A 17,861-nucleotide genomic window follows, 5' to 3' on the forward strand; every position below is an offset into this window, starting at 1 on the left:
CCATCTAGTTGAACAAAGCATGCTACCTCTCTACATAACCAGGGAAGAAATGGCGCATGCATCCAGAAGGTGGATCATCAGAGGAGAGCCCACGTACCCAACTTAGATATCTGACATGAACAGTGAAAACATTTGCCCCTTGAGTGTTACCAGTCCAGATTTGTGCTGATCATAGGACATAAGCTGCCATGTGGTCCCCATAGGAGGGCCTCATCTGTGACAGCTTCTTGCCTTTAATTCTGAGCCCACATCTCTGTTGTTAGTGCCCTGGCCCCAGTGAACTTCCTCAGGCAGACAGTGATCAGCAGGAGGCCTCTGAGGTTTTGGAAGGAGCACTGGTAGATGTGTTTGACTTGTGAAGGGCAAAAGGAAATCTGTCTGCTGGTTGACAGCACAGCACAGGAGGGGAGCAGAAACATCACACTCAGCGAAGCACTGCTGGGGCTGCTGCCTATAGGGGCTGCATGGTGCTGCAGGCTGGAGTGATGCTCTGCCTAATGCAACCTGAGTCCTCAGAGAAGCCACAGGGTGCCAGTCACAGTATCAATACAGTTATCATATTTAGCAGGCTCCAGCTCAAGTTGTTTCCCAGTTCCTGTTTATACTTCCTGGACTTGCATCCACAAATGTGGCTATCCTCTACCTTGTAATTTGCTGTTAAAATGTAGCTATAACATATGTTCTGCCCTTCCTTCCACTTGATTTGATCTTCCATCTCCAGGTGGAGACCAGTGACAAGTGGTGTCTCTCAGGGATCTGGTGACCAGTATTTAATATCTTTGTTGGATATGTGGACAGTGGGATTGAGTGCACTTCCACTAAGTTTGCCACTGAAACAAAACTGCTTAGTGTAATCAACACACTGGAGGGGAAGGGATGCCATCCGGAGGGAACTTGAAAGTCTTGAGAGGTGGGTCTTTGTGAACAACATGCGGTTCAACAAGGCCAAAAGCAAGGTCCTGCACCTGGGTCAGAGCTGTCCCAAACATGAATCCAAGCTGGGTGATGAATGCATAGGAAGCAGCCCCGCAGAGAAAGACTGGGGGTTTTGGTGGATGAAAAGCTCAACATGAGCCAGCAATGTGTGCTTGCAGCCTGGAAGACCAACTGTGTCCTGGACTGCATCAGAACAGGGGTGGCCAGCAGGGAGAGGGAGGTGATTGTTCCCATCTTCTCTGCTCTCGTGAGTCCCCATCTGGAACGCTGTGTCCAGGCCTGGGGCCTCCCACAAAAGAAAAATGTGGAAGTGTTGGGGCAGGTCCAAAGGAGGCTACAGGGATGACCACAAGGAGAGGGCTGGAGTATCTCTCCTATAAAGAAAGGCTGAGGGAGCTGGGCTTGTTCAGTCTGGAGAAGGCTCTGGAGAGACTTTGCACATTTAAAGGGGTCTACAAGAAATCTGGAGAGGGACTCATTATCATTAAATGGAGTGACAGGACAAGGGGTAATGGTTTTGAACTAAAAAAGGGTGTATTTATATTGGATATAAGGAAGAAATTTTCCCCTCTGAGGGAAGAATGTACATAGTAAAATAATTAGAGACAAAATAAAACTGACTGGAAATATGGCACTTAAGTAAATGGACAGATTTGCTGTGATCTTTGGGATTCAAGGCTTCTTGGTTTTGTTTGTCTTCTACATTTAGCACGGTAGCCTGCTGGTCTGTGACTGGGCTCCTAAGAACTATAATGACGTAAATAGTAATTAGATTGAAGTTAGAAACAGCATGACTGTACTGAACAAATACACATAATTAAGATGTGTCTGTATCAGTGGGAGTGAAAAAAAAATGAATATATTTCAAATATTCAGATTTTAATACCTCATTAGTAAAAGACCACAAATATTAGCTTAAGGAATGGATTAAAGGGAACTCTTCCCCTTACCCCATTTTACTTATTTCTTCTTCCTTATTTAACATCTGATAGTGATTTAGACATCTGCAGAATTTGTTGAGTCTTTGCCATTTTTTATGCCTCGGAGATTATAACTGCAGGCTGCCAATCACTGGGTGAAAGGGAACACAGGTGCCTTGCAGCAGCCTTTGTGAACTCAATCTCATGCTATCCATGGCATTAGATGCCAGTCTTCCAACACTGATCTCTTTAAAAACAGATACTTGACAATGGGGTTTATTTTTAGCTCCAAGAATGTACTTTTGATGTCTTTGAAGACATGGAACTTTGGAACAAATCTGCAGGATAGGAGATTACAGACAAAGCAGCGTAGCCAGCATTGCAGAAATGAAAAGAATGGGTGAATTTTCTCCAGTTTCCTAAGCTGCACACTAATCAAGCATTAAAGACCTGATAAATACTCTTTTCAGTGATTATTGAAGCAAGATCCAAACTTTTCTACATCTAGCACGCATCTGGGTTTCATGTATGTTCAGTGACTTTGGTTAACTTTCAGAGCATGCAGAGAACTTTTTTTCTTTAATGGCTATATCGTAGAGTAGTATATGCCTACTTACCCTTTCATTGGCCAAGATTTAAAAAAAAAAAAAAAAACAAACCCTCAGAAACAAAACCCTCAGAAACCAAACTGTTTCTGGGGAAACTCTTGGGATGCGGGACTTGGGATGCATGCCTACCTGTCTTCATTTTCTTTTCATTCTGGGTGCAGGTAACTAAAATTTCTCTTTGGTACAGCAGATGGCTGTAGTAACAATATGTCTGTCTCCTTAGTATTTGTTGGCAGCCTAGTTTGCTCTTGTGTGCGTAAAGTAGAAAGGAGCTATACAGGCGGTAGTTCAGGATGCGTGCTGCATGGAGCACTAGTAAAGTGGTTGAGACACTGCTGGCAGCAGAGTCCGCAAAGAAACCATCATATCGGAATGAAAACAGCTGTCTGCCAGCACCATAAGCATTAGGAAATGTTGTGGGTGATTAGTTGCTGCTACTAATGTGTGAAAGTTGGCCTGTTTGCGTACAGGCAAAATGAACTCCTTTTTACTTCTTGCCACTCATACATAGAAATCACAGGACATTATGGGATTGATTATGAGTCATAAAAGCCAGGAAGTCTAGTTTTAGAGTGAAAGCCATGGTAATAACTGTCTCTTTCTATTTGGATGTCATTGTATGAAAAGCTAAGGTGAAATGAAAAGGAACAGGAAACAAACCTCAAATGGAGAGTGGGACAGAATTGTAATGGGAAAAGCAACCTAGTCAGGAAGAAACACTTACGCATATAATATAAGGCATCTGGCATCTTTCTTCTTTCTTTCTTTCTTTCTTTCTTTCTTTTTTTTTTTTTTTTGAAGAAGGTAAACCTTAGTTGTCCTTGAACAAGAGCAGCAGAACAGCCCCATAAATCGCCACACTGTTGAGTGCCATGTAGTCTTTTTCACCAGAGACATCCTCTCTATTTCCACCATCAGACTGAATATTCTAAACAAATGCTACTGCAGTGATTCAATAAAAGCATGAAAGAATCCAGAATAATCACAAAAATGAAAATACAAAAGTTTTTATTATGAAACCTTTCAGTTACATTTTTCCAGGATAAACTGCTTAGTAGGCCATTTCAAAATTGAATCAACTGTGACTGTAAATCTGGGAGTTTAATGTGGATTAAAATTATCTGTGTTTTGTGCTGCACGGCAGCTTGGATCTTTTCTTTCTATGAGGGATTTCCCTCACTGAATTGATTATTAAATAGATCTGAAAACCAAGGGCAGAAGGTGGGGCTACTTAATTTTCTTTTCTCTTTTATACCTCTGAGCAGTCTGCTTTAAGCAATCACAACAAAGATAAATATTTACATAGCACCTGCCAGTCTATGGCTTAAAAGCTCTTAACACACTTCAATATATACTATTGTATGGAAATAGAAAAAACACAGTTCTAGGGTGAAAAGTAATTTCTAGCCGATAGCAACGCTGGAAAATAAGAAGTTAACTGAGCTTAGAGAAAAGTAAAGCAGAACTATTCAAATTAGGCACCCACTGCAAGAGCAGAGTTAATACTTTTACTGCTGCAAAATCTGTCAGTGTGAATTTCCAAGCCTGATTTTTCTTATCTTTCATACACAGGCTGGGCCCCATGAAACAAATGGATGGTTTAGTACTTATTCTTAAAAAGGACATAATTTTGTTCCTCAGATTTAGTAAAGTAGACCCTAGGAAGATCTGTTTCCAAGAGCTCACAAGGGGTTAAGAGGGGCTGTAGAAATGACTGATGCTTTCGCCTAAGCAATAAAACTAAGTTCTCAGGTGGAGGGAGACTGCAATATTTCTGAGTGCTTTTTCCTCACAAAAATGTCACAAAAAGATTTTATTTCATTCCACATGATCCACTTCATTGTATTTGCAAGAAAAGTAAAGGAAATGAAGACTTTTACTCTGGGAAATGCCTTTTTTGTTGTGTTGGTTTTTTGTTTTTGTTTTTTTTTCTAATGCTAGGCAGCAGCCTGATTTAGGAGTCATCCTCAGAATACCAGGATTTGCTGGTATTCTATCAGTATATCCCCTGATATCAGGGGAGCTTTAATTTTTTCTACTCTTACTGGTCAACGTTGACTAAATAATTAATTATTTACTAGAGAAATCTAGGGAACAGCAGAACCACAGCCCTTAGGAAAAAGTCCTACAAGTTGTTCCATAAAGTCACTCTCCTCCTGCAAGATGAATATTCAAGTATTCCATTGAAAGTAGGGCACCTCCGAGAGGAAGGCATGAAAGAGCCCTGCCTCCAAATGCCATGTCTCACAGGACAGATTTATTTCATAAACATTAGCAAACTGCTAGCTGTTGCATGTGTAACCTTAATTAAAGCAGAATTTAACAGTCTTTCTTTTAAGCTAGTTAGGAGATTTTTCTGCTTACTAGGAAGAATATTTTAAGAAACAATTTAAATATCCTAAGTGATAGTGTGTATATATAGTAGAAGTATGCTAAATTTGACCTTTGAAGGAGTTCTTAGCTCTTCTACCTCCAAACCAAAACCAAGAGAATAAAAATTGCTCTGGATTAAAGAGGCATGCTCCTTATTTCAGACTTGGAAGAGAGATACTTCTATCCAGGTACTTGTTTTGTAAGTCTTGTCCCTAATGATTTCACATGAATTTTTTCAAAATCTTCATGACATTTCAGATTCCTCAGGGTCAGTAGGAATCAATGTACTCTGTACCAGACATACTTATCCTAATAACCTGGTATAGCGTAATATGTACTATGCCAAGATGGTAACCTCAGTCCCTGGGAATTCTACCTCTATAGGTAGGGTACCTTCTGTTAATCTTTTCTTCACTCTCCAAGGAGGGAGACAAGCTATGAGCATGCTGGCTGGCTAGCCCAAGTAATGAGTTGTGTTGTCTCCTGTTCTGGATCTGCATTCATAGAATTTTTTGGGATGGAAGGGAAATGGTCATCTACTCCAACTCCTCTGCAGTGAACAGGGACACCTACAGCTAGGTCTAGTTGCTCTAAAACCTGTCCAGCCTGACTTTGAGTGTCTGCAGAGACAGGGCATTTACCATCTCTCTGGGTAACATTTTCCAGTGCTTCACTAACCTTACTGTTTTTAAAACAAACAAACAAACAACAACAACAAAAAAAAACCACTTTTTCATTCAGAGTCAGCTAGTGATCTCTAAATAAGTATGTTTTGTGTTACCATGACCTCTTAAGCTCTTTGGAGATGTGCTGGAGCGCAGGGGAGAACTGAGTACCCACCCAAGTGGTTAGCTTGGCTAGGAGGGACCTTTGGGGACTGACAAGCCCTCTCACTTCTTCCCAGCCTGAGCTGGTGTTCCAGTGTTGCTGAATTTCACAAACTACTTACCTTCAGGTACATGACCCAAGGAATAAGCAATGCCTCAGAAGAGCAGCACCTGGCTGAAAGACCCTCCTCAGCCTGGCAATGCCAGCAGCAGCCACAGACTCTTAAGGGATAACCCCAACCTTTGGGATAGGAAAGAGCAGAGAATAAAGCCCTCTTTGCCTTCTCTGCTGAAGCCAGCCCACAGGAATGCATGATTTTGGCAGTACACAAAGGGAAACATGATTCCCTAGCCTAATTGCTTTGACATCAGAGATAGGAGACTTCAGTTTTGTCTTTGCTCCCAAGCCTGGTAATAGGTTTTACATTTACAGAAAGTAAGTAAAACACACAAAGTTGGAAGAAGGGGTGTGATCTGCAGAATTATCTCTCTTCCCCTGCTCTGTCTCCCATGCTAGTTTTGCTGAAGGGGAAATAAATAGAATGCACTGAGCCCTCATAGGCTGCTTTCTGCTCAGTGCTTGAAGTGTATGTGAGATTCAGATAGCAACACCAGAAGCATTTCCACAAGTTCCTAGACTCTTTTAACAAGAAAAGAGTGTGTGAGTAATTTTTACTGTGAGAATTAGCTCAGGCATATGGTCTGAAGGGACAGGAGGCTCCTGTGACCCCTAATATAGGGAAGAGGAAAGATTTTAAGGTCTTCTATGGTGTTTCAGTATTGACTTTCCCTTCCTGTGTGCTCTGGCTGCAGTGAAACCCATTCCTTAGCATTTAGTTCTTGCTGTAGGGGTTACATGTGGAAATGCTGTCTACCACGGAGCCTATGCTGTTTTCCAAATTTGATGAGATGCTTTGCAGGGAAGGCATTTTATTCAATTCCCTAGTAGTATTTACATACATTTTAGAACTACCATTACAATATAGGAGACTTCCCTGCTCTAAGGGCCTCTGATTTTGCTGTGCCATGGAAAATGCTTATGCAAATAGAAATTATGGTTTAAAAAAAGAGAGTGAAAAAAGATCAGAAGTAGAAAACTGCATTTCATCTTGCTCCATCAGCTCAGCTATATTTTCTTCCAGACAGCAACTTTGAAATGGCAAAGGAATTCCTTCTTCCAGCTCTTCCTGTGACCTAAATGCATAATTGATGAAAACGTATTGGTTACATGAAAGCCTCGCGAAAACCACCAGGAAAGCATTGCAGATTATTTTTTCCTCCTTTTGCCACTATGTTTTTACAGATGTGATATGTGGTTTAAGAAGCCAAAGCAGACAGGCATGCCTGAGCCCTGCCAAATCGTGCAAACAAAGAAAGATTGCTTGCTTGCTTTCCTCTCCTCTTCCCTTTCCCTCTGGAGATCGCAGTACACCAGGATAAAAACTACACTTATGTATGCATTAGCTCTTAATTGGCGCACCTAGGAAAAATCATGAGAACAATCACAAATTGAGAGCGAACAACAGCACAGCTTGCTCTACGGGAACCAGAAGTCAACGACAGCCACGCGGCCTTTGTCAGGCAGAGCCCGGTGCAGCTCGCCCAAACCGAGGCCGTGAGTGCCGCCTGGCGGGCCTCTGCAGCACGCAGCCGCCTCGGTAACTGAAAGCCGGGCCCAACACCCGGCAGTCATTAATTAAATTAATTAAACCCCAACTGGAGGATGGGGCTGTGAGCAACCTGGTCTAGAGGGAGGTGTCCCTGCCTATAGCAGGGGTTTGGAACGAGATGATCTTAAAAGTCCCTTCCAACCCAAACTGTTCTGTGTTTCTGTGATTCTGCACCCTTCTGCAGGGTGCAGGTGGAGCTGTGGTAGTTGAATTGATGGGTTTGGTTTTCTGTTGTGCTGGAAAGGCAAGTTCTGTGCATCTGTAGGAAGATGAGCTATGTGCAATTCCCGGTGTGGCTCAGTCACTCAGTAAGCTGAACAGGATGGATTGAAATGGCTGGTGAGACCCTCTGTGTTTGGCCCAATGAAGAGGCTCCTCAGCCCAGAGGCTCCTCTGCTAGTTTCTGATCCCAGAGCCCTAAAGCTCCAGGACACTGGAGACAGGAGGAGGTGGTGGTGTGCCAGCAGTGTGACGGAAGGGAATGGTGCTGCCAGGCTTTGCTACGGGAGCTCTGTGGCAGGAGCCAAGTGAATGAATACATACACATGCTGCTGAAGGAGCATACAGGCTGGAGGCACTAGGGTCAGGGGTGGAAAGAGTTGGAGCTGTGTTGCGTGATCCATAGGAGAGGTCCCTTTGGTCTTGGAGAGGGTGGGCAGCAGACAGCATCCCCCCTTGCCCTAGCAGTGAATTTTAGTCTTGCTCCTCACTACCGCTGTGTCTACCGCAGCTGCTGCAGGTTTTTACAGTGAAGAAAATACTGTTAGCAAGGTGACATGACAACCTCATACTTCCTATATTATGTCTTTTGTAACTCTAGGCACCCATAACAGAAACAGCAGAAGCTGATCTCAATGTGGAGCTGCCCATTATTAACATGGAGGATGGATGTGCAGAAAACCTCACCTCTGCACAGTTCTCATTCTGGGCTGAATTTCCAGCTGGATCTCACAACATTTGGTTTTGGCACTTACTCACACCAGCCACTTCTCACAGTTCCATTGTTTCCCTGTGCACACGACCCACCTTCCTAACACAAGCATCTGAATGGTATTGGCAGTCCCTTCACAGGCAGGAGCCTGGGGTTCTGTTCTTGCTTCTCCATCTGATGAGATAATGTATCTGCTGCTAAGAAGCCATTTTCTCTTTGGCCTTGGATATTTTCACTGAGAATCAAACATCTTTAAAAGTGGCAGAGACTGTTCAGCTCATGTTCATCATTTATGGGGCAATCAGAGAAAAAGGGATCTTCACATGGCAAATAATTCCCCTTCTCCCTCCATAGCACTGAAACTTGTGAAGGAATCTGGCTCTGTGGTCAGTAGATACCAGGCCATTAGATGGGTAAATTGGTCCTGACCCTTTGACAGGTTGTCTTTTACATTTCACCAGCACCGAATGTTTATTCTGTGGAAATAGTGCTGGCAACTAGAACAGTGCTCAGTTAACAACTTTCCTCCTTGCCAATTTGTGTTCTGCACAGCAGCTCCACTTCAGCAGAAAGAGCTGAAAAGCTGCAGGACAGAGACAGAGTGGAATGGAACTTGAGGCTGAATGAGGGGAAAGGCAGCAGTATCCAGAGCAGATCAGGGAAGTAAGAAAAGGAGGAGGGAGATAAGGGTGTTACCTTCCATACCTGGTTATCCTTAGAGAGGAAGAACTGTTACACTTGGAATGGTGCCTTTGTATCTGGAAGGCAACATATCGAGCTTTACTAAACTTGAGTTGCTGTAGCTGTTGAAAGTACAGGGATTTCTGTTGCCCAAAACCAACTTGGCAGAGAGAAAGGGAATGATTTCATGTGTGTTCCCCCAGGCTCGGAATGGAGAGGTACAGGACAGATTATGACTTATTCCTTGTGCTGCTGTGACTAGTGCTTTGTGGGAGTGCTCCTTAAAAGTTGAGATGTGGCCAAAACATAATTCAGATTAAATGTTGAATATCTGTGATATGGAAACCTTCAGCCAAACAGCATATACTTTTGTTGTACTTGTAATTGTAGTACCACTTGAATATATATGTATAATATAAATACAAAACATGTGATTAAAAGTAGGGTGGAGATTAAAAATCATGAATTGCTACAATAATTGAAATGATAATTGATCTCAAACAGTGATCACATAGATTAAGTTTAAACGATTCTGATCAATAGCAAATGGAATTTAGATGATTTGTTCTTGGGCTTGTTTGCCAGAATTTTTTTCAGTCGTTTGACCATTTGAGTATTCAGTACCAGAGAAATACCTTCAGGAACCCAAAACTGAACCATCTGTTTACAAGTCTAGATACAAGATATACAGATATATTCAGAAGTGAATAATTTTAATGAGGCAAACTCAGACATCATCTATTCTATGCTTGTATCCATACTTACAGGCAGCCAAAGACAGTGTTCAGGCTATAGCAATGCCTGAAAATGTGGCTGACCTCAGTCTAGTGATTATGAGACCCTAAGCAGGAGCCTGAGCTCCCTATAAAATAAATCATGTTACTGAGTCTGCATCTCAGAGTCACTCAGAACATCCATCTGAGACACCTTGAGAAGAAGCCTACCAATGCTGGTAGGACAATGCTCCTCATAACTTGCCAAAAAAAACAATCAGAGTAGCAGTTAGAAAAGGGTGATCTGTGCTGGCCTAAGAAGATCAGTTGCCACTCAATACCCAGAAGAGCCAGTATAATGGGAATTAGCATGTTTACCTAACATGCTAACTAGACCCCAGTCATACCAGAACCCAGGAATCTCTGACCATGAATCTACTGTAAGGTCTGGAGATGGCACCTCATGTACTTTTGTTTTCATGAACTCACCGCTGCCTGGGACCATGCTTAGGTTTTGGTATTATTTATGTCTTCTCCTTCATCTCCGAACTGCAGCAGAGCTTAGGTCTTGCTTTAACCAGGCTGGGGGAGTTTAAGAATCTGCCTATCCCCTCTAATTTATTCAGAGATTTTGGTGTCTCGTGGTGATTTAATATGGGAGTTAGGTGATGAAAATTTGTTGCAGACAAAATGCACATTTTGTAACAACGTCAAATTCAGTATAGTTTATAAATCTTAGGGCTTTATAATGTGAAAATACCTTTCCATGGCACCTGGTGACAAACTTTAAAAGAAAAGAGATAGATAGTGTTATGTTTTTCTCTATCCATGTCACTTTAATTATTTGAAATGGTATTTTCCCATGGCATACTTATCCCAGGCACTCATTTCTAGTGCCTTTATCAAAGGCAACATACTCACTACCTAGAAGCATGCCACAGCAAACTGTATAGCACAGTCACAGTCCTCACTAACAAAAAAAAACTGTTAAATGTTAATGTTAAAAAAAAAATCTTACTTCAAAGAGATGAAAAAGTTGTCTTTCAAGATGCATTATATCCTATACAACTATAGCTTTGGTTGTTGTAACTATATAAAACTGTAACATAGGTCAATAGAAAAACCTATGGTTTAGCTTTATTTTCCGTATTACTTCTTCCTAGTGATGCAACTACCAAGCGTTGCACAGGGGATGGTCCTCTTGAGAGTTAGACACCATTGTGGACGTAACTTTGAGACAACAAAGCAAATTTCCATTGCTAAAATAGTTGACTGTCTTGCTTCCTAAGCAACTTGCATGTCTATTGTGTTTGTGGATAATTTTTCTGCACCCATTACTGAATCTTGGTGGACTAAGGCTGCTTAATCAGCTCCATAGTGAGTGTCGGCCCAAGTGGACATTTCTGCAAGAGCTGTGCAAGGCAGAGACGGACTGCCGGGGCTTTACAAATGCCCACAGGGAGCTGAGCACTGTTTGTTCAGGCTGCAGAATCCGTTCTCAAATGAAATGCAGCTGAAGAAGCTGGGTGACACTGTATCCATAGGAATACTGAGGCTGTTTTGACCCTGACTATACAAGATCATTTTGAAGATAGCACGGGTTGAAATCATTAACTGTGCTCAAGCTGTGCTTGTAATACACTCAAACTGAGCATATTAATTATGCTCAGAATGCAAGCAAGATGAAAGAAGGGATGCAGAGCTGGCTAAATCTGCAGATACAGGGCAGTATGTTCTATCAAATTTTGCCTAAGAGCCAGTAGGTGCTTCACAATACAGTTGTCACAGCCACTTCCCAGCCCATTTGCATTCTTTGTGGATTCACCATTCACTGCTTGAGACAGTGAACATGTGTAGATTGAGCTGTACAAATACAGCAACTATTTGTCTGAAAAGCCCATCACTTTGGTATTACATTAAGACAGCTAGTCAAAAACCAATCAGAAAACACAGTGCAGGATACCACTGTGTTATTCACACACCAGATTTTTCATGTCCTCTAGCAGGGACCAACACAAAATCCTGTGTGCTGTGAGAAGAGTCCATCAACCACAGGTACAACATCTTTGTGTAGGGTGCAGTCTGTAAGACAGTGCCTGGTGAGCTGAGCTACCACAGTGGGGAGGAACTGGAAGCAAGATTGCATTTGGAGCTGGAGTAGAGGAGCAGGACAGCATGGGGAATAACATTTCTTGCAGCAAATAAATAGGGAGGAGGGGGCTCATGAAGGAGCAAAAAGGCGCATGGATGGCAGTACGCCATTTGGTGTAGTGAAAATGAGCACCTAGGCCAGGATGCATGGTGCACAGCTGTAACAGGGCAGCACTGCATTCCTCTCAACATCTTCTCTTCCATTTTGTGGCTCTGCCATCACACGTGATGACAGGTAGGTCTAAGGCTCAGTGCCTCATGACTAACTACAAACTAAAGGAACCATTACTGTTTGTTTAAGCTGCTGCAAGCCTGTTGGCTCCCAGCTTTTTGGGGTGGGCTTCTTGGGCTATGTTAGGGCTACAGCAATCCATGGAACAAGCTGCAGGCTCCGGGACCCCAGCACCAGCCTCTGAAGTGAGTAATTTATCTTAAATGAGTATACTGCTGAAATATCAGTCTTAGCAAATTTGTTCCACGGAGCATGTCTTGAAATCTTGAATACTTTTTGGGATAAGTTATTTATGATTGTCTCATTTACATAAAGTCATAGTGCCTTTCTATTTGCTTGTATTTGTAATCAGATGAATCCCATATTCTTTGCTACTAGACAAAAGTTCTCCTCTGACAAAGTTTTAAGGGAGGTTTCACGCAATTAAATATGCACAATTGAACCTACCATTTTTGTCTCTGGGCCTAGCTCTAAATTAAAGTGCAACTGAAAAAATATATACATAATCTGAAATCATAACGGCTTTATGACATCTAGCTTTAAAAAAATTTCATGATGATTGTAAACAGAGCAACGTGGTAAGATCTTTTTTTTTATTTTCTCTTTAGATTTATTTAATAAAGGATTTGTGATGTTGAAGTAAAAATAATTTCCTTCTGAAAATTAAGTAGCTGTATGGGCTTACGTAGTAGTAACTTTCAGCTTCATACTAGGTAACCCAAAACTGAATCAGATAGCCTAAATTATTCATGAAACTTGAGTTATTTTTACAGGTGGGAAAGGGAAACATCAAAATTGTGCAGAGACACTAAGTGATACAATTCTCTAATTATTAATATACTCAAGCAACATTCCGAGTCTTGTAAGTCATCAGTTTTATTTAAAAAATAGATTCCAAACATTGTTTTTGATAAGGTGCAACATATATACTGTTTTCTACCATAATAATAATTTAAAAAAAAAAACAACAACAAAACAGTATTCATAACTATAGTGTCATTCCAACACGGAATCAATGGGTCTTCTGTAATTCTTAAACATTCTTTTTCTGCTTCTCAAAGCATAAGAATTAATCATTAGTGTCACTGTGACAGCCAAAGGATGTGGCTAAAGCCATCCTTGTTCTGCATTTTTGTAATAAACTTTCTGGTACAGGTTGCTTCAAGTACACATAAGAAGCTGAATATAACTGAACACAGTTCATGCAAAACAAAGGTACATTACTGAATTTGCATCATTGAAAGGTTTTTGCTCTCTTGTTTAGTTTGACATTATCAAACTCCAGCTGTTTGAATGTGAGGATTTGACAGGCTGCATAAGCAAAGCACTGTATACTAATATATGAAACTTTCAGATTCATCAGGCCATGTGACTATTATTTTGAATTATATCAATTTAAATACTTAAGGCTGAGATCTATACCTCTTGGAATCTATTCAGTGACTTCCGAGACACATTTGGGAATATAGATGGAAAATGGTGACCAATAGTGTGCTTGTTGTGGGGAATTACATTAGATTATTACATTAGAACTGCTACTTTTTTTTTTTTTTTTTTTGAGAAAACCATGTAATTAATTTCTATTAAGAATGGTCCCCATTCAGCCACTCAAGCTATATAAGCAATGAAAACTGTATCATGGAGGAAGTTCAAGAGGAAGTACAGACAAATACCATCTCTGGAAGTTTTCTGATGAGCAAAGCCTCTCCTGTTTCAAAGCCTTCTTGCCTTTCTAGCCTTAACTCATCTTTGATAATACCAATCAGCTGAATTTAGCTATTGCTATGCTGTTTCTGGCAACTAGATCTTAGTCCCTGCTCTGACTTTGATGTATTTTAAACAGATGTTGGAACAAGGAACAACAATCTATCCATCCATGTACACAAGTTGCATGTCCAAAGCTTTTTCTTTGACCTCTTAAATATTTAAATCGTTCCATCTAAGGAGGAATATGTTCGTTAAAAAAGATCTGAACCCCCATTTCCCTGTCTTCTGTTTGGGTGGTAGTCCTAGAGTCAAAGCCACAGTTCTTTCTGTTGTTGTTTCTTACAAACCATTGTGCTGGTTTTATGGATCTTGTTCTTAAACCCTTAAGTCTCCTTATATACAACCCAGTAAGATGAGCTGAGAAAACATCACAGAGCTGGCTGTTCATTTTAGTGGATCAGGCCTCTGGGTATCATGGGGAATTAGCCTGTGCATAGCCATGAACTGAGTTTAAACAGATAACCCAAGTCTATACTAAATGAGTTTGTATTTGTGATCAGTTTAATCTTATCCGATTCAAAATCTTTCACTCAGGAAACAAGAATTTTTTCAGCATTGATGTACCATCCTCATTCTTCTTAGCAAATATCTATTAGTGAATGCTCTTCAAAGTTAGCTCTGCCATGGAATAAATTCTAATGGGGCATGGGCTGAAATTTGCCTAGCTAACAGAGAAATCTTTAAGACCTCCTTTTTTTCCTTGGCATATGTGAAGCAGAGAGTTTGAATTCAAATAGCAAATAAATGAACTTAACTTATTTCTCTTGCCTTATGAGCAAAAGTAATTAGAAGTGTTGAAGAGGGGAGAGTCTGCATACTTACTTCCCATATAAACATAAAAGGAGATGCAGAAAGTGTTCATCAAGCATGTGTTAACATTAGGAGCTATAAAAGTGAAAAGTAAAACACAGTCTTTCAGTTTTAATTTCAGAAAAAAAAAATTGCCCTCAAGTTAGTCTATTTAGATTCTAGTAATTTGGAGCAGAACCTGACATTTGTACAAAACCCCATTTGGGTTTAGTTTGGGGAAACCACTGATTTTTATAATGGTATCCCTCTTCAGATGATGGAATCCAATTTTCATGAGATTTGTGGTTGACTTGGTTGTTTTTTAATGAGTTTCATTGATGACTGCTTCATAGAAAAACAAAAGAAACAACAACATTACGTTGCATTTCCTATTTTCAGAAGGATTACACAGTCCTATGGTTTATGTAGTTTTAACAATATGCCTTTAATAATACACCATACTGCAGATGTTCAGTTAAAGAAATATTCACTTCAATATTTAGGGGATTTGGTCAGGGCTGCATGTATTTATGTCAGTCTATTGCAAACACTACTGTTAAATGCTGTACATAGCAGATTAAAATTATCTCTTTCTTTTCCTTAAACAGTTTGGGCCATACTTTGTCTGAATGCAGTAGAACACCTGCCAGAAGGAAGCAAGGTCACTGTAGATAAGAGTAGGAATTTGTAACTTTGGGCATCTAACTTAGAGTGCACCTGGCCAGTTGTCTCAGTTCAGGGACACAATGATCGTGCCTTCAGGTTGGCTCAATAGTATGGCTTTTGTCTGGTTCTTCAGGCATACTCTTCTCATCTCTCTTTGAAAAGCTTTTGGGTGTAATAGACTTGAGCTACTGTTACCTGTGTAAGTTTGAATGAAAATGGTAGAGATTTTAGCTGCCTAAATGAGTGGTTCAGAGTCTCAGGCACTCAGAAGGCCCTCCTGATGGGGATTCAGAGCATTTAATTTATCATCCAGTCATTATCTGTAAGCTTATAAACCAAACTCTGGGCAGTGGGGATTAGGTGTTACTGAGAGTAGAATTTGGTCACCTATTACTGAAAGCAGTAATGACTAAAGTGCTAGTATATTAACACAGAAAATGTTGACTCCATGTATCTCATAAAGGACTAGAGCAAAGGTGTAAGAAAATGTAGCATTTTTACCTGAGTGGCTTGGAATTCCCTATGTGGGGGTGTTAAATTATGTTTTCTTGATACAAACAGATAAATAATTAAAGCCTTTCTATTGTTGACTGCATCCTTAGTCCATTTGATCCCTTATCCCTTCCACAGTGCAATGGGGAGGGATTCTGCAGTCCTGTGACTGGCAGATGCAGCATAAAGAACAAATATGCCACGGAATAAATGTCTGTGGTTGTTAAATTAACTTAAACAATCTCTTGGCAGGTGCAGACAAGCATCAAGAAAAGCCAGTGAAGGAAAGGAACTAAGTGGAGAATCAGGAATCAATGCAGAACTTCATTAATCTGTGAAAAATGACAATTTCTCTTTACACAAAGAGTGACAGGTGAAGTATTCAATCTCTTGTCACTAGCACTGATGGGAGCTGGATACCATTCTCCCTTTTGACGCCTTTTAAAATTCCTTCATGGGCTTTCATGCTTTTTTCTATTGTCACGGCAAACCACATAATACTAAGTATTACAGTATCTGTACGCAAAATTGCATAGAGAAATAGGAAACCACACACGCACAATGGTTGAGGTTGGGAGGGACCTCTAAAGATCCTATTCCAATCCCCCTGCTCAAGCACATTGCCCAAGATCACACCCAGGTGGGTTTTGAATATCTCCAAAGATATTCACACACAGCCTTTCTGGGCAAGCTCTGTCACCCTCACAGTAAAGAAGTTTTTCCTCATGCTCCTTAGAAGTAAATCACATTTCAACATTAATAAAGAAAAGCTGATTGACAGAAATATTGAACTGTATAGATATATAAATTGTAAAATTCGAAGGACTAAAGCTGGGAGCAGGAGCCACTATATTTTAAAGTGAATTGAAGTGTGCTCTTGCTCCTTTAATTTCAGTCCTGAATTTACTTAACTTTTACAAAAATAAGTGAAGGTGACAAAATCTTTGACTTTAAAATATGACTTTCTTTTTCCTTATGAAAATGGTATAAATCAATAGCAAATAAATAGCCATGGTTTCAGTAATAAAAACAACTGACGTTGCTTATACACACTCTCTAGTTTGGAACACAAATCTTTGTTAACAGTTTATACAAAAACAGTGTCTGCTAGTCTTCACACCTGTCTCCTGAGTTCCTGTGAATGTTGATGCATCCCTCTGGTGCTCCTGGCTCTTTGTCTCTCAGCACCACATCACTTACACCCACCAATGCTTAACTGAGCTGTTAAGAAACTCATTAAGAAAACACAGCTTGATGTCTGCAGCTGCTCAGAGCTTCTAAACTGCCCTCCTCATTAAATAAGTGCCATCCTGCATCCACGCCCTCTGTCAGAGACAAATTACATTAATCCTCATACACATTACATTTTCTTCTGAAAAAAAAAGAAACATTGAACACCTCTGTGTTAATCTAGAAGGGGTTCCTTAGGGATTACTTTCTTATTCCTTTAACAGTCTAGTTAAACATGATAGATTCAGGGTCCTGGTTTGCCATTTGAGCCATATGTCGTAATACATCCTTTTTAGTTATGATACCCAGCAGCCTCCTAGAGGAGAAAAGGAAAGGAAAGGTCAAGATCATCTCGTATATCATTCATGTTTTCCTATTCAGCTGCAGAGACATTTTGTTAGTGCTTCCATATAACACTGTCCATCTTCTCCATTTCCCTATGATCATCTTTTATAAAAAAACATTCTCACACTTCATGTATTTTTACTACCTCAACCGTGACTGTTAAATGAAATATTTTGGATTGTTATCTCCTTTTGTTGGGAACATGATTGAGTGAGGAGCTACAATTACTGACACGTAATATGACAAAGTGATTTATTTCCTTGCACTCAGGCTGCAAGGATCAGCAGCACAAAACCAAGGCACCAGTGACCTATGTAAGACATGCATGGAGTTTAATAGTACATATACTATGATAAAGTATGGATTGTCTGAAATTCTCGCTGTCTGACATCATAATAACTTTAAATTTGAGTGATAATTTCTCATTTATGTGATCCTAAATGAATTGTATCTATCAAGAAAAATGAGGCCTATTGAGTAGTATCTGGCCCCAAGAGTAAGAAATTTCCTAATGCTCAATGTTACAGGGC

The 17,861-nt window shown here is 40.4% G+C and overlaps 1 protein-coding gene across 1 annotated transcript in view; it reads right to left on the reverse strand.

Moving 5' to 3' along the window:
* CLCN4 (chloride voltage-gated channel 4) overlaps positions 13,556 to 17,861 on the reverse strand; it is a 37,948-nt gene continuing 33,642 nt past the window's right edge. Inside the window, exon 12 of the mRNA XM_021410742.1 lies at positions 13,556 to 17,302. Coding sequence (XP_021266417.1) covers positions 17,212 to 17,302 — 91 coding nt within the window. The 3' untranslated portion in view covers positions 13,556 to 17,211. The remainder of the gene's footprint in view (positions 17,303 to 17,861) is intronic.

Source organism: Numida meleagris, chromosome 1 (genome assembly GCF_002078875.1).
Source record: "Numida meleagris isolate 19003 breed g44 Domestic line chromosome 1, NumMel1.0, whole genome shotgun sequence".
Classification (NCBI taxonomy): Eukaryota; Metazoa; Chordata; class Aves; order Galliformes; family Numididae; genus Numida; species Numida meleagris.